General features: G+C 43.9%; 1 protein-coding gene across 5 annotated transcripts; it reads left to right on the forward strand.

The window, feature by feature from the left end:
* Positions 1-18: 18 nt before the first annotated feature.
* On the forward strand, positions 19-18,068 carry Dcph1 (damage control phosphatase 1). 5 transcript variants are annotated; one of them, XM_076552824.1, is made up of 6 exons: positions 47-264; positions 3,306-3,415; positions 3,571-3,676; positions 7,478-7,722; positions 13,095-13,257; positions 16,383-18,068. In XM_076552824.1, exons 2-6 carry the CDS (start codon positions 3,354-3,356, stop codon positions 17,145-17,147), a joined length of 1,341 nt encoding a protein of 446 aa, XP_076408939.1. In that variant the 5' UTR covers positions 47-264; positions 3,306-3,353; the 3' UTR covers positions 17,148-18,068. The 5 variants fall into 5 exon arrangements, with proteins under 5 accessions (XP_006978151.1, XP_076408939.1, XP_006978153.1 ...); XM_006978089.4 differs by lacking the exon at positions 3,306-3,415 and having other exon boundaries at positions 19-264; XM_042262339.2 differs by lacking the exons at positions 47-264; positions 3,306-3,415 and adding an exon at positions 320-642.
* The last annotated feature ends 7,063 nt before the right edge of the window (positions 18,069-25,131 follow it).

Below are 25,131 nucleotides of genomic sequence, written 5' to 3' on the forward strand. Positions count from 1 at the left end.
GCTTTTCCCCTCTTCCGCTGAGCCGGCTGGCGCCTCCGGTCCTCTCGGGCTTCCGCTCGCGTAGCCGGAAGGCTCTTGCGTCCCGTGCTCTGTCCCTGGCCGGGGCAGCAAATAAAGTTTTTGAATTCAAAAGCGCTTTTTTAATTTTTTTTATTTTTAAAGCCCCAGCGCTCCTTTCCTGGGCCCGGCGGCGTCGACTGTTGAACCCCCGGTGACGCCGGCGATGGCCGAGCTCCCGGCGTTTCTCTCCGCTCAGGAAGTAGGGTGCGTCTCGCTTGTGTGTTTGTTTTTTTTTCTCCTCTTCCGCACTTCTGAAGAAAAGCCGGGTTGGGTGGGGGAAGCTGTGCTGCTGAGAGTTCGAGTCCCTCCTTGGGGAGGAAGGGAGCCGGCACGCTGCCCTCGGCCCAGCAGCGCCAGGACCTGGATCCGCTGTGTTAGCGTCTTCCTTGCTGTCACGTATTGCCAGCGCTTGGGAACCTGAGGCAGGAGGATTGCCGCGAGTTGAGGCCAGCTTGCTCTGCTAGTGGAGTTCAAGGCCGCCCTGGGATACCTTAGGGATTGCCTGTCCCAAACTAAATAGGGAGAAATAGCACTGAGGGTTCTAAAATTAAGGAGTCACCTACGGAGATCTGTGTACCTCTGGTATGGGTCAAACTAATGCTCTCAACAGAATTTTTGAATGCCGTGAGTGTGTGTGTGTATGTGTGTGTACTTGTGTGCACGTACGTGTGTGCACGCGCGCGCCATTATTCGCGATGGCAGTTGATTTTTTTATTTATTTTTTTCCTTTCACCTGCAAAGGAGTTCAGGGGATTTAGAACGCAGGCGGCCAGATTTACCAAGTGCTTTCATCCGCTGAGCCGTCTCGCTGGCCCCCAACATAAATATCAGAAGTAGTTCACTAGCGGAAGCCCGCGATTCTCCTATGTACAGTTTTGTTTTTGCTTATACATCTTAGGAAGCTTATGGTTAGGCACCGGAGATGAACAAAAACAGCTAATAGCAAAATCGGAACAATTAAATATGGTGATTAAAGTTACTTAAAACTTATAAATTATTGACTGTTGGAATTTTCACCTTGCGGTGTTTTTAAACTAGTGCCCCTGGGGAAGCAAACCCGTGGACAAAGGGGAATTGCAGTATCCTTGGCTTTGAGAGCAAAGTTATAAATAAGCGCAAAAATAATACGATATCCATTTGCATTGGTTAAATAGCCATTTTTTTAAAAAATTGGTTTTCTTCTTGACACTGAACTATTGAATTGTGTAGTAGAGGATAACCTCGAACTCCAGATAATTCTGCCTCCACCTCAAGGGCTGGCATTAGAGGTGAGCCACCATACCAGGCTCAATTCATATTTGAAATACTTTATCTTTATTTATTTATTGAATTTTTTTGACTTCTCGAGACAGGTTTTCTCCGTTTAACAACTCTGGCTGTCCTGAAACTCACTTGGTAGACCAGGCTGGCCTCGAACTCATAGAGGTCCGCCTGCCTCTGCCTCCGCAGTGCTGGGATTAAAGGTGTGCACCACCACTGCCTGGACGAAACACTTTATTTTTAAATAATTTAATCGATTTCATGTGTGTGGGGAGGGTGGCACTCACCTTTGACATCACCTAGTAGCGGAGGTCAGAGGACAGCTTGTGTACGGAGTCTGCTTTCTCCTACTGTGTGGGTTCCGTGATCGAACTCAGGTGGTCAGGCTTGGTGGCAAATACTGCCCCCCAACTGAGGCATCTCACCAGCTCTTGGAATGGTTTCTTCAAGATGCTTAGGTGTGGCCTTGCTAGGACACAGTAGTTTGCAGCTAGAGGGATGTGCCCATGCCTCCAGAATTAAGCTGGCATTATTTGGGGAATCCTACCTCTAGGAGCCTCCTGGATTCTTCCTAAGCCAGCTGTCTCACCAGAGATGAGCAGGACTTGGTGGTGGTGGTGTGGTGTGTGTGTGGGGGGCGCGGGGGATTGAAAAATAAGGCTTCCCAGTCATCTCAAGAAAGGACTGCCTCTTTTTGTTTCTGCTGCCCTAGAAAATCCAAGTGTTGATCAGTTCATTCCCCCATCACCTTTGACAGTATTGCTGATTGCTAAACATCCACTTCTAGTCCTAGGTGTAAGAAGCAGGTTCGAAGCTCCGCAAAGCCTCACAGAGTCCAAATGTGATTTTGCATTTTTTTTTTTTTAATTCTTAAAGGTTCCATAGTTATCATTCGAGGAAGCCTTCTGAAGAAAGGCTTAAACCCAATAGTTTAAAAGCCAGAATAAGGCACTTGAGTTTGCAGAAAATAATAATTTAAGTTCAATGGAGATGATTGGGGCAGAGAAACTGATCAGCTAAGCACTGTACCCTGTTAAATAGTTAATGTTTCAGGAGCTAGGCAGAGGGTTCAGCCCTCAAGAGTGAGTCCTGCTCTTGGGCGGGACCCAGAGGTTTGGTTCCCAGAACCCAGGTCTGGTGGTTCACAACTACCTGTAACTCTAGTTCTAGGCCTCCAGCCCAGCAGACATGTGTACATAACCCCCTACACACACACACACACACACACACACACACACACACACACACACACACAATTAAAAATGACAAAAATGGGATTGCATGTCCTTAAAGAAAAAATTATGTCAATCTTGTGGTTTCTTTAATGTCTGGTCAAAATGTCTTTGTATTTTGGTGCAAGACTAGGTTTTCCTCAGCCCCATCTTGCTTCATTCTCTGGCACTGGGGTAAAGTCTCTACTTCTTCAGCAGAAGGGAGAGACTGGCTGGCGTTTATTTGTTTAGGGTCGGTAATAGTTCTCTGTGTGTAGAGAAGACAGTGAAGGAAACCTTTGCGGGGGAAATTAGATAAGAGAGAAACAGATTCTGAGTCCTCTTCGCTGCTCTGCTCTCCCAGCCCGTTAGTACCCAGAGGCACTTCATACCCATTTCCCTTTTCATCTTTCTAAGTAGATGAAATCCCTTACTCCTAGACCTGGGAGCAGAGCCTGTTTGATTGCAAGGCCAATCCTTTTTTGAACTTACACATTGTTGAAATAGTTTGTGATTTAGGAAAAGGAAAGTGAGTAGAATAGAAAGAAGATGATTAAACAGAGTTCTGGGGCAGAACGTGGTATCATAGTCTGCTTAGCTGCCATGACATTAGAGAGATTTTCAAATTTTCTTGTGTCTTTCTGTCCGTCTGTCTGTCTTTGTACCTGCCTGTCTTCTTTTCCTCCCTCCCTCCTTCCTCCCTCCCTCCCTCCTTTCCAGACCAGTCTTATGTATTCCAGGATGGCCTTAAACTACTGATCCTCCTGCCTCTAGGGTCCCAGTGATGCGCACTGTGTCCTCTCCTGTGCTAGGCCTTCCGTCATGCATTCATGCAAGATGAGCACTGAGTTACATTCCCAGCCCCATAGCTCTTCACGAAGCAGGTAAAACTGGTTTGCCTTTAATAGTTTATACAAAGAAATTTGAATTCAAGAATTTGAACTTGAGTTCCAGAAACTAAAATTGGGCATGTCTTCTAGTATTAAAGCTGCATATGTGACTTTGTGATGTTAGTGTCATATGTGACTCTCTCTCCTAGGTCATTTGCATATCTTACAATTAAGGACAGAACACCTCAGATCTTAACCAAGGCTATTGATACATTGCATCGACATAAAAGTGAATTTTTTGAAAAACATGGAGAGGTAAGAATTATGTCTCAGCTTTAGTTTTGTGTTATTTCCTCATGAGAATAACAGTGTTCATGGAAGGTCTCAGCTCTCATGTAAAGATTCATTTCTGGCACAAATATTTCCCTGCTTTTTTGTATGTTGAGGCAGGGCAGCCGCCTCTGGTTTAAACGTGCTCTGTGCTAACAGTTTAGTCTCATGGACCTCGTGTTTCCTGTTGTAAATGAAGTTGTTGACTTTCTGAAGAGCCTGCTTAGATCTCAGACCTATCTGTATTACAGCACTTTCATTCTAATTTGGGATCTTGAGTCCCACAAGTGCAGAACTCCCAGTGAAGGGCCATGTGAATTATGATTGATTGACACAGCCTGATTAAATGCGTGAAAGATTTGCTGATTGGAGTAGAATAAGACTATAAAAGTCACCTTGTCTGTCCACTCAACAGGTGAGGAAAAAACCTAAATAATCACGTTATTGTCAATAAAAGCCTTTAAAGCTAGTGGTCCAGTGATCTTGGGGTTGTTCAGTATGCTCTGGGAGGCTGCGCACACTGCACCTGACCACCTTCTTTCCTTCCTTCCTTTCTGTCTTTCTCTCTCTTTTTTTTCTTTGTTGTTGTTTTTTTCATGACAGGGTTTTCCTGTGTAGCTTTGGAGCCTGTCCTGGATCTCACTCTGTAGAACAGGCTGAACTTGAACTCACAAAGATTCACCTGGCTCTGCCTCCCGAGTGCTGGGATTAAAGGTGTGCGCCACCACCGCTCGGCCTGTCTTTCTCTTTTGAGACAAGGTTCTGAGTTTATAAAGATACTGAAAGTTTGGACTACAAGCGTGGGCCACCACACAGATTATACACTGCTAGAGAGTGAATTGGGGGCCCCCTCCCACCTCTCCCTACCCCTCCTTTTCACCCAGGACTTCTGCATGCTAGGCAAATGCTTTACCAACTGAGTTGTATGCCAGGGCCTGCACATTTCTTGAACATGTTGGCAGCAAAGATGTAGAGTGGTGGTTAGTGATTTTTTTGTTTTTTTAATTGGCTGGACTGAAATGGAGCAAAACATCACACAGGTATTTTGAGTGCATAGAGTTGTATTTCTTTATTTCTTTTTTTAAAAAATCATCTGTTTTATGTGTATGGGTGCTTGGTCTCTTGTATGTCTGTGCACCACATACATGCCGTGGCCATGGAGGTCAGAAGAGGGCATCAGATCCCCAGGAACTGGAGTTACAGATGGTTCCATGTGGGTGAGGGAACCAAACCCAGGTCGTCAGCAAGAGCAGCAAGTGCTCTTGACCCCTGACCCCAAGTCACCTCCCCAGCCCTAGTGTTGGATTTCTCTCTTGACCCCTGACCCCAAGCCACCTCCCCAGCCCCGGTGTTGGATTTCTCTCTTGGCCCCTGACCCCTGACCCCTGAGCCACCTCCCCAACCCCAGTGTTGGATTTCTCTCTTGACCCCTGACCCCAAGCCACCTCCCCAGCCCCAGTGTTGGATTTCTCTCTGAACAAATTCTGGAATAACACAAGATCATTTTTGTTTTCTTCTCCCCTCTTCTGACTATTTCATTTAGGCTGGCCTTGAACTCGGATCCTTCCGCCTCTGTTTCCTGGCTAGGGTCCAAGGCTTACACCACCATACCCCACTGCCTGTCATTCTTTGTTGCTGACATCCAGCTCATCTTGGACACTGACATTTGGGCAGATGACTGTTCCCAGTGTTTTATCACATACATGCAACTTTGTTTTGATGGATGTACATATTTACTTAAGTATAAATCAGCCAACTTTGGGTGCTTTGCTTAAACACTGGCTCCTTTACTTAAGCACAAATTACCGTAAGTCTTTTATAATTTGAATTTTTTCTACTGGAGTGACTGAAAGTGCAGGAATGGGTCACAGCGTCTTAGTGTTTGGCTTTGGCCTCTGTACTCATTGTGACCAGGGGGCCAAATACGGCTCTGGCTAAGCATGAGGACGCATTGTCTGTTGTCACTGCAGCCCTGTCCCATTTTGCTGGGCTGGGGGCAGGACACTCTTAAAATACTGGCGTGAGCAGAGTCAACCCTTGGTGGCCCCTGTCACCTCTTCAGGGTTCCCATACTTTTAGACTCTCCTTTGGTTCTCTGAACAATACCACGTTCTCAAGGGAATCATGTCCCTCATTTCATTCTCAAAAGCCCATCCCTCTAGACTGCCTGATTGGGTAGACATTGAGTCTCTGGGGGATGGCCCCAGGCCTTATTTGTCTTGAATGCTTGGATTACTGTTGTGAGGGGCCATTTGTAGGTGGATTTTTCTGTCCTGCCTGCCAGCCCACAAATAACCACACAGAGACTTCTTATTAATTATGAAAGATAGGCTGATAGCTTAGGCTTGTTTCTAACTAGCTCTTATAACTTAAATTAGCTCATTTTATTAGTTTACTGTCTCGTGGCTTTATTACTTTACTCTGTACTGCTTTCCCGCTTCCCCCATGTCTGACCGGTAACTCTCCACATCCCCTTTCTTCTTCTCAGTGTTCTCTCTGCCCCCAGAATCCTGTTGCTATTGGCCATTTAGCTTTTTATTAAACCCATCACAGTGACATATTTTCACACAGTGTAAAAAATATTCCACAACAGTGATGCTTACAACCCTATGTAAGTCTCAACTGGGGCCCAGGTGTGGTGCTGCATGTCTTTAATCTCAGTACGTGGAAGGCAGAGGCATGTGGATCTCTGTGAGTTCAAAGCTAATCTGGGCCACATGATGAATTTCAGGTCAGCCAGAGCTACACACTGAGACCCTGTCTCCAAGCAGACAAACAAAATCTCAATAACTTGTCCTTGAATAATCAGTTCAAATTAGTGACCTTAGGGTAGAGACTTGCAGGTGGCAAGTTCCTCTTTAGCATGGGAGGATGTGCTGGAGAGATGGCTCACTGATTAAGAGCACTTGCTCCATAATCGTGAGGACCAGAGTTTTGATCCCACTTGATAAAACAAAAAAGATTTGGGTGTGTGTGTAGCAGTTGGTTGAGTGCCTGCCAAGCATGCATGGAGCACTGGCTGCCGTTCTGAGCAGAGGGAGGAGGGGAGGAGGACAGACTGTCCAGGAGACAGGACTGAAACGATGGAGACCCCCTAATAATGATGTTATAGAAACCCTCAGTTCAGCTTGATGACTTTTTCCTCTTCCTAACCCAGGCTGGCCTCAGACTGTACAGCCACGTTGGTCTTGGTCCTTTGATCCCTGTCTCAGCCTCCTAAGTGCTGGGATTACAGGAGTGCCCTGCTCCCTGCTCCAGCTCCGTCTTGTTTTCCATGAGACATACATCTTGCTGGTGTAGAGTGAGGCACTGTATTGTGAGCCCAACGTGTGTCTCCTCTCTGATGTGTCACAGGGTCGAGGCATCGATCTGCCACTGACCTGGGACTTAGTAGGGAGTGAGGATAGAGACTGGAGAGCCGCCAGGAGGGGCGCAGGGAGTCCAGGGTTCCCTCCGGCCATGTCAGTGGGAGGGTGTGCAGGTGGGAAAGGTCCAGGGGCTGCTGGTGGTTCCCTTCCCTGTGATTGGGTCACAGCCTTCTGAAAACGCAGAGGCCGGGTCTTAGAGACTAAGAGAGGAAGGTTGTGAAGTCACGCCAAGGCTAAGAGCGTAGAAAAGGCAAAGTGTAATGTCTGTAAGATCTTATAAAAGGCAAAATGCAGGTTTAAAACACTGAGTTTCTTCACTTTAGGTCTGTAAAGATATGCTTCCCTGAAGGAATATGCATACATGTGTGTACCCACAAAGACAGCAAAGCTTTTTCTTTGTCCCTTTGTACTTTCACAGGAAGGAGTGGAAGCTGAAAAGAAAGCCATCTCTCTTCTCTCCAAGTTACGGAATGAATTACAGACAGATAAACCAATTATCCCCTTGGTTGATAAACACATCGACACTGACATATGGAACCAGTACCTGGAATATCAGCGGAGTCTTTTAAGTGAAGGCGATGGGGAGCCACGCTGGTTCTTCTCGCCCTGGTTGTTTGTAGAGTGCTACATGTATCGGAGGATTCATGAAGCCGTCATCCAGAGGCAAGTGTTTGGTAATGATGATCATTTTCTAATAGATCAGCAGGGGCCAGCGAGATAGCTCAGCAGGTAAGGGACCCACATGGTGTCAGGGGAGAACTGACTCCTGGAAGTTGTCCTCTGACCTGAGTTCCATAGGCATACCATGTCCTGTGTGTACCCCTCAACAAATAAATAAACGTAAAAGAGAATAATTCAGCAAATAGTAACAATACTGTTTGACATTTCCACAGATGGTGAATAACCTGATCTTACTAAATACGTGTCTGTCTGTCTGTCTGTCTGTCTGGACACACATACTATGCATGCATGTGGAGGTCGGACAGCTTATAGCATTCAGTTCTCTTACACCTTCTCACCCAGCCTTAAATATTCTTAAAAAAGACTTCTACAGTAAGAACAAATTGTGCTTACTGAGTAAAAAAAATGTTAATATGAAATGATTACATCAAATAATTTAAGATGGAGCTGGGTGTTGTGGTGCACGCCTTTAATCAACACTGCAGAGGCAGAGGCAGGTGAATCTCTGTGAGTTCAAGGCCAGCCTGGTTTACAGAGTGAGTTCCAGGCCAACCAGAGCTACATAGTGGGACCTTTTTTTTTTCTTTTTTTTCTTAAATTAAGGTAGAACAAGGAAAGCAAATGCTTTATTTGTAACAATGACATGCTTAGTTACTTCTCTCGTGGCTGAGCTCTTGGCAGGAAACAGCTGGAGAGGAAGGTACCATCTGGCTGCAGTACACAGGGTGCATTCCATCATGGCAGGGAGGGCGTGGTGGCATGAGTGGGCAGTGTGGGCAGCCAGTCAGATCTGCAGCCAGGAGCAGAGGGTTAGGAGAGCTGGAGCTCAGCTCGCTTCTCCGTTTTGCGCAGCCCAGGGGATGGTGCCGCCCACATTTAGGATGGGTCTGCCCAATTCAGTTGACCTGATCTAGATAATCTCTTACAGACCTGTGCAGAGAGTTGCCTCCAAGGTGATTGATTGAAGATCCGGTTAAGTTGACAATCCATATAAACCATTACAAATAATATATCAGAATTTACTCTGTATAAGGAATCGCCAGTATGGGGACTCTTGTCACATACTGTCTTAATCTTTGTTCCATTTTTGTTTTAGTTTTAAAGATTTATCTATTTATTTGTGTGTGTTTATATGCACTACTCTGTGCATGTTTATGTGTGTATATGTGCTACTTGTGTGTGTTATGTGTGTATATATATGTGTGTGTATGTGTACTACTTGCATGTTTGTGTGTGTTTATATGGACTACTTGCATGTGTATATGTGTATATTCACTACGTGTGTGTATGCTTGTGTGTATGTAGTACTTTCATGTGTATGTATGTGTGTCTATGCACTACTTAAGTGTATGTGTGTGTATATGTACTACTTGACGACGTATGTATGTGTGCACTACTTGAGTGTATATGTGTGTGTGCTTACTACTTGTGTGTATATGCACTACTTGAGTGTGTATGTATGTGTACTACTTGCATGTGTATGTGTGTGCACTGCTTGCACGGTGGTGCCAGCAGAGGCTGGAGAGTATCAGATCCCCTTGAACTGGACTGACAGGAAGTTGTAAGTCACCTAATGTTGGTGCTGGGAACAGAGCCTGGGTCCTCTGGAAGAACAGGAAGTGCTCTTAACCACTGCATTTCACTAGTCCTGGTGTTTTGTTTTTAAAGGCTAGATTAGAAAAAAAGTCTAATACCATATTTTCCAAAAAGTCTTTTCATAGATCATGTATTCTGTTTACTTTTTTTACATCGGTTCACAGTGCAAAAGAGGAGGCAATGTGAATTGTCTTTTTAGTTTTCCAGGTTCCAGAAATCTAGGTTTGATGTGAGAGGAATCCTTTAGTACCTGCTTCTAAACATAGCATAGGATGATTTAAAGTAATTGATCAAAGTGTAGATGACAGCTCGTGCCTGTAATTGTAGCTCTTGGGAAACTGAGGTAAGAATGTATGTCTGAGGACAGTCTGGGTTATATAGATAGTTCCAGGCTATCCTTGACTGGGAAACCCATTGAAGGAAAGAAAGAAAGGAAGAAATGAATCAAATCAGTACTAATTATAAAATAAAGTTATTTTAGGAAATACTATAACCTTGAGTCTAGGATTTTTTTCTCTCTTAATTTTTATAGTTTCAAAAATAGGAATTTATTGGTTTTGTCATACAGATACATTTTAGAACTTTGTTGCATCTTTCAGAGACAACTCTCTGACCTGTGTTAGTTTTGCCTACTTTCAGGCTATTTATTAATTGGTCATACATATTTTTTTTTCCCTCCTGAGACATGGCCTCACTGTCCTTGAACATAGTCCAGGCTGGCTTCAAAATCACTGTCCTCCTGTCTCAGCTTCCCAAGTGCTGGGATTACAGGTGTGTGCCACCACACCTGGCTCCTAAGTTTTCTTTAAATTAAACACTATGACATATATTTATTGTAGGCTTCTTCCACTGCCTGTTGCATTGGTGGAATTCATCCAGTTTGGGATTTTTATGAAGAACAAAGCTACAAACGTGTGTGTGTGTGTGTGTGTGTGTGTGTGTGTGTGTGTGTGTGTATGTGTGTATAACTTTATATATATATATATATGTATATATTTTAAATATGTATATATTTTAGATAATTTTTTAAACTTTATTTTATGTGCATTGGTGTGAAGGTGTCAGATCCCCTGGAACTGGAGTTACAGACAGTTGTGAGCTGCCATGTGGGCGCTGGGAATTGAACCCAGGTCCTCTGGAAGAATAGCCAGTGCCCTTAACCGCTGAGCCATCTCTCCAGCCCTCATAATATGTATATATTTTTTAAGATACATTTTATTTTATTTCGTATGTATGCATGTTTTGTCTGCATATATGTCTGGGCACCACCTGTGTGGCTAGTTCTAACAGAAGCCACAAGAGGGCCTCAGATTCCCTTGAACTGGAGTTACAGATGGGTGCTCAGAATTGAATCTGGGTTTATTGGGGTGCCACATTGACAATATATCAACTACATTTCTCCTTTTTGTCTAAAATTAAAAAAACTTATAACTAATACAAGAAAAACTATATCCAATAAGTATATAAGGTATACACAGTCAAGAATTACATTAATGATGTCTGGTACGTTATCATTAGACAGAGTCAGACAAAACCCCACTTCCCTCCCCGTCTCCCTTCCTTTTGTTTTAAGATGGGGTTGGCTGTCCTAGAACTCACTATGAATTCCAGGTTGGCCCCAGATTCAAGGGAATCCTCCTGTCTCTGCCTTCTGAGCACTGGGCTTATGGGTATAGGCTCTTCTGTCCAGCTGCTTCGCTTGTGCTTAGCTGTTAACCATTTGTGTGTCACACAGTCTCCTGGTGTCTGTGGACTTTGGTTAGCTGCCCCCCACATTTGAGCTCATGCATCCAAATGGCCTGTGTTCTTTTAAATCACCTTGAGGGACTGATTTCAATAACATTGTCATTGCTAAAAATATGTTTGAATTCTTTGGAATTTATTTCAGAGCCCATTTCCAGTCTTCAAAAAGGAAAATTCATTTTGGTATTATTATTTTTTTAAAAATTTATTTAACTTTATTTTATGTGCATCTGTGTGGGGGTGTCAGAGCTCCTAAAACTGGAGTTACAGACAGCTGTGAGCTGCCATGTGGGTGCTGGGAACTGAACCTGGATCCTCTGGAAGAGTAGACATTGCTTTTAACCGCTGAGCTATCTCTCCAGCCCCCTAGTTTTTGCTATTTTTGAGTCATTCCTCAAGTTTTTTAATCAACGTGTTTTTACTCAGCTTGCTTGTTCTGTTCTACTGACATTTCTGGGTGACTTTTTTTTTTTTTTTTTTTTTTTTTTGAGACAGGGTTTCTCTGTGTAGCCCTGGCCATTATGGACCTTGCTCTGTAGACCAGGCTGGCCTCAAACTCACAGAGATCAGCCTGCCTCTGCCTCCCGAGTGCTGGGATTAAAGGCGAGCACCACCTCGGCCCGGCCACTGAGTGACTTTTGCCTGTTGCTGAGAGTAAACTGTCGAGAGATACACGGTCACTGACAGGGTGTTTAATAATGTGCCACAGGTTCTGAAGAAGGTTCCCAGAGAGGAGCTCCAAAGTGCTTTGGCAATGACAGCGCCCTCGGAGTAGAGGTGTGGCTTCCCACACTGCTGCTCAGAAGGAGCGGCCTTCACCTGGTATGTCATAAAAAAAAAAATCTTGCCTACTACAGTGGCTTATGCCTGTAATCCCAGCACTCTGCAAGTTGAAGCAGGAGGATTACCATGAGTTCTAGGCCAGCCTAGAATATGAGTGGGAACCTGTCTCAAAAATAAAATCAAGTTGGTTGGTAGTGGCATATACCTTTAATCCCAGCACTTGAAAGGTAGAGGCAGGTGGATCTTTGTGAGTTTGAGGCCAGCCTGGTCTACAGAGTGAGTTCCAGGACAGCCAGAACTACACAGAGAAGCCCTGTCTCAAAAAAACAAACAAAACCACCCCTCCCCCTCAAAAAAACCCTCAAAATTAGTCAAACAAATGAAAAACCCCTCATTCCATAAGCCCTATATTGTTTTTAGCCTAACATGGATGGCCTATGAAGAATGTCGCTAACTGCAAACATCAGTTATTCAGGATGTCTTCAATTCCCTAACGACTCTCATATTAGTACTTATACCTTGTTAGTTATGTGTTCCAATAACTCCCATGAAAACCACAGAGCTACAATACACACTCACCTTAGGTCAGAAGTAACTGCCAACCCCCCCCCCCAAGTTTGTGCACAAATGACCCACTTGTTGTTCTTGTGGTATTTACATGAGTATTGATTGTGTTTTCCTCACGTGCTCTGGCTCCAGCTCTCTGGTGATCACTATGTTGTTCAGGGGTTGTGTTTCCTATCAGGAGCCCTCCACATAGGGCATGAAAGGATATTGAACTAACATAGTTACCTTGTGATCTCGTTTCTCAATCCCAATTGTGTCTGGTGGGTACATGATTATGGACCTAGTCACTATAATTGCTAGCTAGTTCTAGTAAAATAGTTTATTTGAATTTGAGTTTTGTTTTATTTTCTTTGAGATAAGGTCTCACTGTGTAACTCTAGTTGGCCTGGATTTTGCGATGCACACCAGGCTAGCCTTGAACTCAGAGCTCCAACTGCCTTTGCCTCTGGTGTACCAGGACGAAAGGTGTGCGCCACCAGCCCTGAGGTTTGTTTGTGTGACTGAGTTGTCGGCACTGTGTCTAGCATCTGTCAGTGCTGGTCCCTGAGACGGCAATCCGTTTTTCCTGTTAAGGAACAGCGCTCAGCCAAGCGAGGGGTTTGTTGTTGCTTGTCTTTTAAAAGGTAAGGACTCACATAAATGCTTCTTTTTTTCTCCTCCTTCAGTCCACCAATCCATGACTTTGATGTATTTAAAGAAAGCAAAGATAAGAACTTCTTTGAGTCCCAGGAGTCCATCAATGCTCTGTGTACGCACTTGCAGCAGTTGAAACCAGCCAGAGACCTCAGTGAGAGCCAGCTGAAGGATGAGTTTTTTAAACTTCTGCAGGTATCTGAGTGGGTTCTGTAGTTGGGCTGCAAACAGTACTATGAGCATTAGTTTATACAAATGTCTATTAGTTTACAGATGTTTATGCATCAGTAACATCAGTATTACAATCTCTTTTCTGGCTAGTTTTCTTTTTTTCTTTTATTTCTTTTGTTTCTTTTATTTGACGTTTTGTCTCTCTGAATACTAAAATAAAGAGAACACTGCATGCCAGCTCATTACTCCTTACAGCGCACTCTTTCAGGAAATAGTTCTCTTTCCTATGTCCTTTGACCTGTAAGCAGACTAAACCCTAAAAGGGACAGAGTTAGCCATCTGCTGGTCTCTGATTTGGCTGTTGGCTACGTTGCCCCTGCTCCCCTTAGAGAAGGCTAGCATTGTCTTCTCATATTGCCACCATGAGCAAGAGATCGATGTCCCAAGGGAAGCCTGAAGTTGTTCTGGTTCACAGGGAGCAGCGATCTGTTTTCAAAGCTCATAGCTCTGTGACTGTTCACATAAATAATTTTGGACCTCTTATGCCAAGTGCTTTCCTAGACACAGGGTCACAGAAAAAGAAACAAAATGGCCATCTTTGCTGCCCCAGCACCTGTAATTTTTTTTTTTTTTGGTGTGTGTGTGTGTGTGTGTGTGTGTGTGTGTGTGTGTGTGTGTGTGTGTTTTGAGACAGAGTCTCACTCTGGAGCCCAGACTGGTCTGTAATTCATGTAGTGCAGACTAGCCTCAAGCTCACAGCAGTCGCCCTGCCTCAGCCCCTCAAGTGCAGAGATTCAGGTGTGTGTCACCCCTCTCAGCCTGGGGCTTGCGATTCTGAGGGGGTATAGCTGGTGACCTGAGATGGGACGAAGGGCGAGTGCAGGGCCCAGGGCCTCCTGGCAGCTGGAGACGCTGTCACCGGAGCCACTGGACAGGTGATCCCCGCACACTGTAGTAAAGGTGCCGCGGACACGCCATTCACTTTTGATGTTTGCGTTCATGTCTGGGGCACGTGCTCACCGCAGTGCGCATGTGGGGGTCAGAGGACAAATTGCAGGGCTTGGCTCCCCCACCCTGGGTTCCAAGGACTGAGTCAGGTCACCGGGCTTGGTGGCAAATGCTGTCTGTCACCTCTTGAGCCATCTTGCCAGCCCCATGTTAGGTTTTATTTTAGCCTATGCCTTAAAAAAAAGCCAAAAAGTCATCAATTGATCTTTTTTAAAAACAATGTTCTTGGTTGAAATACATCATCCCAATTTTAGTTTTTCATTTAACTTCATTTAATTAATTAATTAATTAATTGAGACAGGGCCTTCCATGCTGTTCAGGTTGGCCTTGGACCCCATAGTGTAGACTTTTTTTTTTTTTGAGTGTAGACATTATTTTGTTTGAGCCTCCTCTAAAGTAGCTGGGACTATAGCCACAAGCCACCATACCTAGGCATTTTCCTAATTTAAGAATTATAAAGCTGGTTGGTGGTGACACATGCCTTTGATCCCAGCACTCAGGAGGCAGAGGCAGGCGGATCTCTATGAGTTTGAGGCCAGCCTGGTCTACAGAGTGAGTTCCAGTACAGGCACCAAAACTACACAGAGAAACCCTGTCTTGAAAAACAAAAAAAGAAAAGAAAGGGAATTATAGTCAAGCATGGTGGTGTACACCTTTAATTCCAGCATTTGGGAGGCAGAGGCAGGAGCTTTGTAGGCCAGCCAGGGGTATATAGTGAAGACATATTTCAGAATGTATATATTCAGAATATATACATACACACACACACACACACACATATATATATTCAGAGAATATATATTCTGGGAATATTTAGAATCTATATCTTGTGTGTGTGTGTGTGTGTGTGTGTGTGTGTGTGTGTATGAGAGAGTGGAGTCTCTGGATAATATTTATGAGTGAGTGTATATAATACACTATGTTATGCAATAGTGCCAGATTGCTCAGAGCTGGAGTTAGGTATTTGTGGACTCTGGGCTTGTTATACAAGTGCTGGGAATTGAACTTGGGTCCTCATGATTGCACAGCCAGTGCTGTTGTTAGCTGCTGAGCCATTTCTGTAGCCCCCCGGGTAATTTTTTAAACAAAGTTTTATTGGAACACAGTTAACATTTTCATGTTGTCTGTGGTGGCTTTGCATCTAACCCCTAGAGCTGGTGGTTATTACAGAGACCCTGTGGCACATGTTTTTTTGTGGCTATGCTGGGGTTGAACGCAGGCCCTCAAATGTGCCAGGCAAGTGTTGTAACCCTGAGGTCCACCCTGACCACTTTACTGAATGCTTCTATAGCCAAGACTTTGGTGTACTGTGGCATGCATTACACCAGTCCTCAGCTGGGCAGAGGGCTCTATTCTCATTTCCGTTACAGAATCTGAACCTTAGGGACCTTAATTGCTGCTGTAGTCAAAGTTTGAACACAGGTCGGACTCCGAGCCTGCAGTCCTGGGCAGGGGATTTTATAGCTTAAAAAACACAGGATTACATATCATTTTCTTACAAATAGCATTGAGCATTACTTCAGTATATAGCTAAATAATAAATGACTACATTAGGTCTATGGTAAACATCACTTCCATAAGGGTTGGGTCTTGAGATGTCTCTGCGTCCAGTTTCCGTTAGCAAACAAACAAAAGAGCTGTGTCTCAGACACGCCCTCCTCCTAAGAGCTCCACTCATTCTCAGACACGCCCTCCTCCTCAGATGTCCAGTTATTCTCAGACTAAGATTTTCCGGTTCTCAGACACGCCCTCCTCCAGTTGTACAATCAGTACAAAGAAGTAGGACTTTTTGGAGATGTGGAGAATAAAGGTGCCTTGCTTTTTCTCTGGATGTCCAATTATAGAATAAATTCTGACCCTCTTTCTCACAGCATCTGATGGTATTTTAACATCTGTGTATCTTAAGTAATGTGGGTACTAATATTACTTAAAATTTTCATATACTCACTAAAATATCATTGTTTTACTTTATTAAATACAGTATCATGTAAATACATTTGTGTCATTGGAGAAAATGTAAATCTGGTGAACATTTAAAGAATTTTGTAGACATATTATGCATAATTTGGGTGCCTTCCTATACGGTGGAGTTTTTGTTGGTTATGTAAAAGAGTAATGGCCTTTTTCCCTTTCCATTTCAGATCTCTCTCTGGGGGAATAAGTGTGACTTGTCTCTGTCAGGTGGAGAAAGCAGTTCCCAGAAGACCAGTGTAATCGACTCTTTGGAAGGCCTAAAACCATTCATTCTGATAAATGATACAGAATCTCTTTGGACATTGCTCAGTAAATGCAAGAAAACAGCAAAACCACCTGTAGTTAGAGTAGATATTGTTCTGGATAACTCTGGGTTTGAACTTGTTACAGATCTAGTCTTCGCTGACTTCTTGTTATCCTCCGAGTTAGCTACTGAGATTCATTTTCACGGAAAAACTATTCCGTGGTTTGTGTCTGACGTTACAGTGCGTGACTTTAATTGGACAGTTGAACATGTGAAGAGTAGTGATCAGGAGGCCACGTCCGCCTGTGGTGCTGCCTGGGAAAACTATGTTAAGATGGGTGGATGGATTTACCACGATCATATATTTTGGACTCTGCCTCACCCATATTGTGCGATGGCCCAGGTTGCCCCTGACTTGTATGCAGAACTACAAAAGGCATGCCTTGTTTTGTTCAAGGGGGATTTGAATTACAGGAAGCTGGTGAGTGACAGAAAGTGGGAGTTTACTGTTCCATTCCACCAGGCCCTGAGTGGCTTCCACCCTGCGCCTCTGTGTAGCATAAGGACATTAAAGGCTGAGCTTCAGGTTGGGCTACAGCCCGGGCAAGCCGAGCAGCTCTCGGCTTCTGATCCCCACTGGCTGACCACTGGCAAGTATGGAGTATTTCAGTTTGATGGTCCACTTTGACTCTGCTCAGGAGGTCCCAGTTAATCTCCTTTCAGCTCCAGAAAAACAGTGCGTGGGTCTAGTCCTGCTCCTTAACAGCCGTGGGAACCCCATTTCTCAGCTCCTATTGCTCCCTTACACTGTAGATGACGCTTCCTTGGAACAGTTCCCCATTGCCATGTTTGGGAAGATGGGGTTTTAAGCTAGTTACACTCTGCTGGAATTTTCATCACTATTTCAAGTTAAATGCATACTTTTAAGTGGTTTTAATGAACTCATTCTTAATTGCAAAGAATGAGAAATGAAAGCGAAATCTGCTTTTTAAGTTAGCTAATCCTGCTTTTTTCTTCCTTAAACAGAATGATTATTGAATATCCTAAGAATCCTGCATATTATTTAACTTAGTTTTGGCTCTTGAACTAATGGCCTACTGAGCACATGCCTTGTAACAGCTCTATAGGGAGGCATGTCCATGATGCTTGAACACACAGAGACAGAATTACCTCAGACCTGAACTACAGCCTGCTCTCTTGCATGCATCTTAAGTTTTAAAAGCCTGTTTTCTTGCCTGACTTTGTATTTGATTGACCTGTGATATGGGTCAAAGCACAAACTGAACATTGTGAAACAAGCTGTGTTTGACAGAGTGCAAGTGTAGGAGCTTTTCCATTCTCCTTCGATGTCCACGTTGACGTCACCACCACACAGGTGTCCAGACGAACAGCTTCCGTATGCAGTTCTAGAAGAGTGTCAGATGGAAAAGCTTGTTTTGCGTTGTGTTCGATACTGCCAATCCAAGCTCATTCTTTATATTACACATTGTATTCCTCACCTCAGACGTCAAGAGTCTGCAAATTCATGCTGCTTTGTTTGGAAGCAAATTGGAAACAAACCTGGAAATGTTTTCTTGTACTGGAATAATAAATGAATTTTACTGAGAAATCTCACTGGCTTTGATAGTCTTTTGGGACAAGTGAAGAGAACATCACAGATGAGATCTGCATTGTCCCTGAATTTTGACGTTGACCCGTAGTTGTGAGATAGTATGATGGAAATGAAGTTAGACTCTGCTCCTGTTCAGGCTTTAGATTCTTGCAAGATATCTAAAGCCATCTGGGATGGGCTGCTTCTTGGTGGTGCACCTGTTTTAAGCATCAAGTCACTGAAGTGCTCAGCAAGTTCTGTGTACAGAATTGACATTCAGAGTGAGGTGTTTGGATGGTTCATGGCGGGGACAGCCATCACATACCACACTTTGCAAAGTGCTGTTCTGGCGTCCCCTATTTTTGCTTTATTGGTTTATTAAGAGTGCACATTGTAGTGTTTGAGAAAGTGGTTCAGCCCCACCGCCTGCAAAGTAAAGCAAAGAAGTCAGAGCAAGAAAAAAAAAAAAAAAGGCTGTCTGGAAGAAAGTTCAAGATGGAGTTCTTACGGATTCTTAGCAGGAAGCAGTGCCTTCCTGTTATTTCTTAATTTTTTGAGACAAGTTCATTCTGTAGCCTAGGGTGGCCTTGAACTCTCTGCGACCCTCCTGCCTCAGCCTCCCAAGTAGTGGTGAGATTACAGACAGGAACTAATGACTGGCCTCTCCCTCCCACTTTTTAATTTTTACACTATATAGCCAAAGTTGGCCTAGAACTCTCTGTTTGTTTGGGACAGGGTTTCTCTTTGTAGCCCTAACTGTCCTGGAACTCACTCTGTAGACCAGGCTGGCCTCGAACTCAAGAGAGGTACCTGCCACTGCCTCCTAGCTGGAATTAAAGGCATTTCCCACCATGCTTGGCTGCTAGTCTAGAACTCTTATCTGTAGTGCAGGTTGGTTTCAAACTCATCCTCTGGCCTCAGCCTTCCAAGTGCTAAGAGTACAGGTATGTACTAATATGCCCACTTACCACTTGACTTTTTAAAACAGCTTTATTGACACAATTCAATATGATTTAGTTGAAGTGCACAGTATTATAGTACACTCACAAGCTTGTGCAATCATCTTTACAACTGACTTCAGAACATTTGTCACCCCTAAAATAAATCCAGTATCATTGATAACTACTAATCTTTTTGCCTCTGTGTATTTATTTACATATTCTGGGCATTTAATATGATAGAACAATAAAATGCATGGCCTTTTATGATTGGCCTCTTTCAAAGGACCATTCCTTGTAGCATGCCATCAGTACGTCCTCCTCTAACAGCTGAATAGTACTCCATTGTATAGATAAGACCACGTTTTACTAGCCTATCAGCACTCTTTCTCTTTTTCTCCCTTGTTTATTTTATCTTCATATGTTTGTTTTCAGATAGGGTCTCACATTGCCCAAGCTGGCCTTGAACTGGCTGTGCAGCCTCGGTTGTAAGCTAGTGATCGCCGAGTCTCCACCTTCCAAGTGCTGGGATGACAGTCGTGGACTGGCCCAGAGTTTCCATTTCCTCGCTCAGGATGCTGTTGCTATGACCACTGATCGACAGATAATGATGTTTCAGGTTTTCTGGGTAGATCCTGGGTCATGTAGTGTCTTGAATGTTTTGGTTGACTGCCAGAAGTTTCTCAAATATTGTCAGACTGTAGGAAGTGCCACCCCTGGGGCTGAGTGCACTGGAGGGGCAAACCAGGAAGCAGTGTTTCTCTCCAGGTTCAGCTTCAATGCCTGTCTCTAAGATCCTGCCTGTGCTTTTTCTTGATGATGGGCTGTGCTTGCAAGCCAGATAAACACTTTCCTCTCCCAGCTGGTTTTGGTTAGTGTTTTATCATAGCCTCAGAATAGGCCTTGGGAGCTGAGACCCAGAGTTATACAGGTGCAGAGATGTCAGGGACAGGTCCCAGGGCCATTCCCTAGATCAGTTTGAAATAGCTTGAGTGTGAAGGGCAGAAGAAACTGCAGTTGAGGGGGAGCCTGGGGCCAGTGGCAGGAGTCCTTCACTGGGGTAGCTTTCCTAGATGAGGGCTTGGGACAAGTGATGGTGATTAGTCAGTGTGTCTGCCACTGTTGTGGAATATCATTTTAACCCAGCAAAGATGTGTTACATTTATTTATGCTGGGGAATATTACTTTAACTATGCGACAGTGTGTTGCATTTGTTTCTGCTGCCTTTGTTGACAATGTAAAGATGTGTTACATTTGTTCAATTATGTAAAGATGTGTTGCATTTGTTTCACTTTGCCCAGGCACCTGATTGGTCTAATAAAAAGCTGGAAGGCCAATAGCTAGGCAGGAGAGAGATTGGCGGGGCTGGTGTACAGAGAGAATAAGGAGGAGGAGAAATCTAGGCACGAGAGAAGAAGGAAGAGAGGAGAGAATGAGGGAGGGAGAGAGGGAGATGCCCGGGGCCAGAAGCCAGGCAGTCATCAGCCAGCCAGACATGAGAAGCAGTGTAAGTAAGATATACAGAAGGGAAGAAAGGTAAAAAGCCCCAAGGCAAAATGTGGATGAAGGGAAACAGGTTAAGTTATAAGAGCTAGTGACAAGCGTAAGATAAGGCTGAGCATTCATAACTAATAAGTCTCCGTGTCATGATTTGGCAGCCGGTTGGTGGCCGAAAAGAAAGCCTGCTGCATGCCGCCTTCTAACCTCAGAGTACTCCTTACGTACTATCAGGTAGGGGTCCCACTGCTTGTGGAACTGTGACTGAATGGCTTGTGTAATCCCATGCATGGCTAGGCGTCCTTGTTTTCTTATCTATCTGCGCCTTCTGCACTGGCAGACAGTGGTTGTTTGTTTGAGCCCTTGAACAAGATGTACTATGGCTGTTCTTTCCTGGCATTTAGGCTCAAGATGATATGACTCGGGTCAAGACTGTGGCTTCATGCAATGGGATCATTTCAAGCTAAGCATGACCTAGAAACCGATATTACATATGACAGATACTAAATCAGAGCAGACCGCCTTCTGCTTTCACACAATGTGTAAAGAGCCTGCTCATGACACTGACCGTGATAATTTTGAGTCTGGCTTATTTTGCTCAATGTGATGATCTTCATACTCATTTTCCAACAACCATTTCCTTCTGTTATAAGATTGTATGTTAGCCATGTTTTCTTTCTCCATCCTCTGTGGGTACTTACTGTGATGGTATAAGTTGGCTATTGTGAATGTTGAACATTTCCTCTACATAGTTATTAGCCCTCAACTCTTTTTTCCTTCCTTGAGACAGAGTCTTACTATGTAGCTCTGACTGTCCTAGAACTCACTCTGTAGACCAGGCTGGCCTTGAATTCACAAAGATCCTCCTGCCTCTGCTTTCTGAGTGCCAGGGTTAAAGTCACGCACAACCACCCACACCCAGCAGCCCTCAACTCCTAATGGCATCCTATTGGCCATTATTTCAACACCCAAAGTTTGAAGGAGACATTTAAATCATGATACCATTTCCTATTAATTGTGTGGCTCCAATCATAATCTCAAGAAATACCGTGAACCAGATGTTCTTTCTGGTCTGTCTGGTCTATGTTAAGGCTCAACTCCAGATTATATTAGGGAAGTTATCAACGTGGAAAAATATCCTAGCATTCTGGTATCCACTAATGGTCATGAGAATACTCTGTCAAAGCTGTTTTTTTCCTTCCTTAGTCACCTACATGCAGGGACCCTCTGTGGCTCTGGATCTTCTGCCCATGCTAAGCAGTCACACCAGAGACCATTCAATCTCTTCTCTTTTCTCTCTGCCTTTGCCTCTCGATACATCATCACACTCCCCTGCTCAATCTTGACTATTACCTCACCCCATCTTCAGACTTTTCACAAAATAACCAAGGGAACCGGTTCATCCTGAAGATAACCTCTCCCAGGTGAATCGCAGGAGCTGCACATTTCCTGGGCGGCCAAGGCCTGCATCTTTGGTGATTTTAGTTCTGCTGGAATTCAATACAAAACTTCGGCACAAGGGGGAGACCCATTAGCACAGTGGAGTGGCTGGACTGCGCACAGAGATTTCAGTGAGAAAAGCTAGCAAATCGTGAGTTTCATTTTGACCGCAAGGATCCTTGTGTCTTCACCTTTAACAGGACTACAGTGGAGCTAGCCATCTGCCACGGTGATCAGGGATTGTATGGAGGTGCGTGTCCTTGATCACTCTTGGGGCTTAATTACTGCATAGATTTCTTTCTTGCAACAACATATTACAATGATTAGTCGTTAGGCAGACTGGAAAATAAAATTCAGGAAGAGGGAAAAAAAATGAGAATTTGTTAATGGGGCAAAATAAAAAGTCACATTATGGAAAGACCTTTCTATGAAAAAGAAATAGCTTCTCATTCTGCCAGCCTTTGCTTGAATGTTACACCCAGCAAATTAGAGGAAAAGAATACTGCAGATTTCCCCTAATTAATTAATTTTAGTTTTTTTTTGAGACAGGGTTTCTCTGTGTAGCTTTGGTGCCGCCACCGCCGCCGCCGCCACCACCACCACCACCACCACCACCACCCGGCTCTCCTAATTTATTAATTGTGAATGTAACAAGTGATTTAAAAAAAAAAAACCCACAATTGAGTGGACTTGAATAACTTTCTGGGCTATCTTCATTTAAAAAGACTCAAATTGAGCTAGGCGGTGGTGCACGCCTTTAATCCCAGCACTTAGAAGGCAGAGGCAGGCGGATCTCTGAGTTTGAGGCCAGCCTGGTCTCCATAGGGAGTTCCAGGACAGCCAAGGCTACACAGAGAAACCTTGCTTGAAAAACCATTAAAAAAAAAGGACAAAAATTGGGCTTGGTGCATCTCTAATGCTGGGATTCCTACACTGGTGTTCCAGAGTGTCAGTGGGGAGCACTTGAAAGGGATGGTTTATAGGCGGGGGAGGGGTGGGGGTGGGGTCGTCTATATTTCCCATTAAGATGCAGTGTTTCCAGATCTCAGCACTGTGTGATGTTGGATGACAGTTATTTCAGCTGTTCCTCAGTGCCGAGTCTCCACCGTGTCCGCTCAGAACCGTGGGGCCATTCTCCAACGGATTTAAAGCGTTTAAACACTTATTTGGAGGAGTCCACATTACTGTACAAAAACAGCTTTAAAAATCCCATTTTTTTTCCTTTTCTCTGCACATCTTCCTTTCTTCCCCTTCATGAAGTTGTTGAATAGGACAGTTGGGTTTGTTTTCATTTTTGTTTATTTATTTGTTTGGTGCGAAGGCTAGACTCCAGGGTCTTTTTGCTCACTCTGAGCACACACTGCCATTGAGCACATCCCTAGCCCTTCCCACCTCAGGCATCCAGGGCACAGATTAGAGTGTGCTTTCCCTTTTTACCTTGAATCTCAATATAAATGCTTTCCTTAATGCTCTCAAATGAATCCTTAAAGTAAATTATTCTTTTCTTTCTTTCTTTTCTTTTTTTGTGTGTATGTGTGTGTTTTGTTTTTTGAGATAGTATTTGTTGCTCTGGCTGTCCTGGAACTCATTCTGTAGAACAGACTGGCTTCAAACTGGAAGATTTGCCTGCCTCTGCCTCCTTAGTGCTGGGATTAAAGGCATGTGCCACCACAACCCAGGAAATGAAAGATTCTTATGTGTGCATATAGACTAAGTCATTGATTTTTTGTTGTTGTTGTTTTATTTTGTTTTGAGATAGGGTCTTTCTATGTAGTGCTGCGTGACCTGGAAAACTCTATATAGATTAGAATGGCCTTAAGATGGTAACAATCCTCTTGTTTCTATCCCTCAAGTACTGGGATTACAGGTGTGTGCCACTAAGCCTGACATAAATTTTTTGTTTGTTTGTTTTTAAATAAAACTGAGAGTCAAGCATGGTGGTTACATTGCTGTGATCTCCTCATTTGGAAGCTGAAGCAGAAGGATAATTGTGAGTTCAAGATTAGCCTGTACCGCATAGCAAGATCTTGTCTCAAACAAAACAAAAGTTGAAACAGAGTCCCAAATAGGGGTGTGTCCCTATAACCAGAGCAGCTGGGAAGGGCAGGCTGTACCATCAGGAGTTGGAGTCTAGTCTGGGCTACATAATTAGTTCCAAGCCAGCCTGGGCTATATGAGACACTGTCTCACAAATGAAATAAATCAGTAACAAACAAACAAAAAATAAATAAAAGCGCAAGAAAACTATGGAAAAACCCCAAATGGAATGGTTTTCCTATTTAGGACCTAGAACCAAAGTCCACAAAAGAATATTTCATTCGTTTTTTGACTTTCCCGGCCGGAGGCACATAAAGTGCATAAGGCATATAAACTGTGTGGATACCACATAGGAAGCTCTGCATTCCAGGCACAGTATTAAACACTTACTCATGATGTGGTGGAATATGCTAATCCAGCTACCTACAGCTACCACAGGGAAATGCACTTATTACCTTCTGCACACAGACATCAAGGGTCAAGAGTGTTTCTTGCTGCTTTGAGGCCAGCCTTACACTGTAGCTCAGGCTGGCCTAGGACTCATTGTTTAGCCTAGGCTGACATCAAACTTGTAACAATCCTCCTGTATCAGCCTCTTAAGGGCTGGGATGATGACCGTGAGTCACCATGCCCAACTGAACACAGGATTTTAAGTTACAAGCCCAATGTTATCCAGTTAGTCAATGAATCAAAATTTAAACTCCAATCTGCTGGAATCCAAAACTCTGTTTATATCTTTATAAATTATTTCATTTCAGCATAATTGATAGCCATGGTGGCTCGAGGCAGGGTTCTGGATGTAAAGCCGTACTATGAGTTTCAAATACATCGCAGCCTCACAAGTCCCACGATGAAGATCGATGGTGGACAGATGGAGGCTGTTTTTTGGTAACGTTGCAGTTAGCATCATTTGGCACACAGTCGAATTCTTGGATTTTTACAATGAGCTGAACACCACATGAAATGAAAGCCTTCTCTAAGACCTTCAGTGTAGAGAGCCCCAACATGAACAACTCCCACGATGAGAAGACATGTTTCATGTTTCAACAGGCCACTAGCAGCTGGAAGCCAGTGGGGAAGAAAAAGGAAGTTATTGGTGGGGGGGTGCAGATGGAAGCAATCTGACAAAGATGAACTGGTTCACTCTTCTAACCAAAGGGATGCTAATA

This window comes from Peromyscus maniculatus, chromosome 16, assembly GCF_049852395.1.
Source record: "Peromyscus maniculatus bairdii isolate BWxNUB_F1_BW_parent chromosome 16, HU_Pman_BW_mat_3.1, whole genome shotgun sequence".
Classification (NCBI taxonomy): domain Eukaryota; kingdom Metazoa; phylum Chordata; class Mammalia; order Rodentia; family Cricetidae; genus Peromyscus; species Peromyscus maniculatus.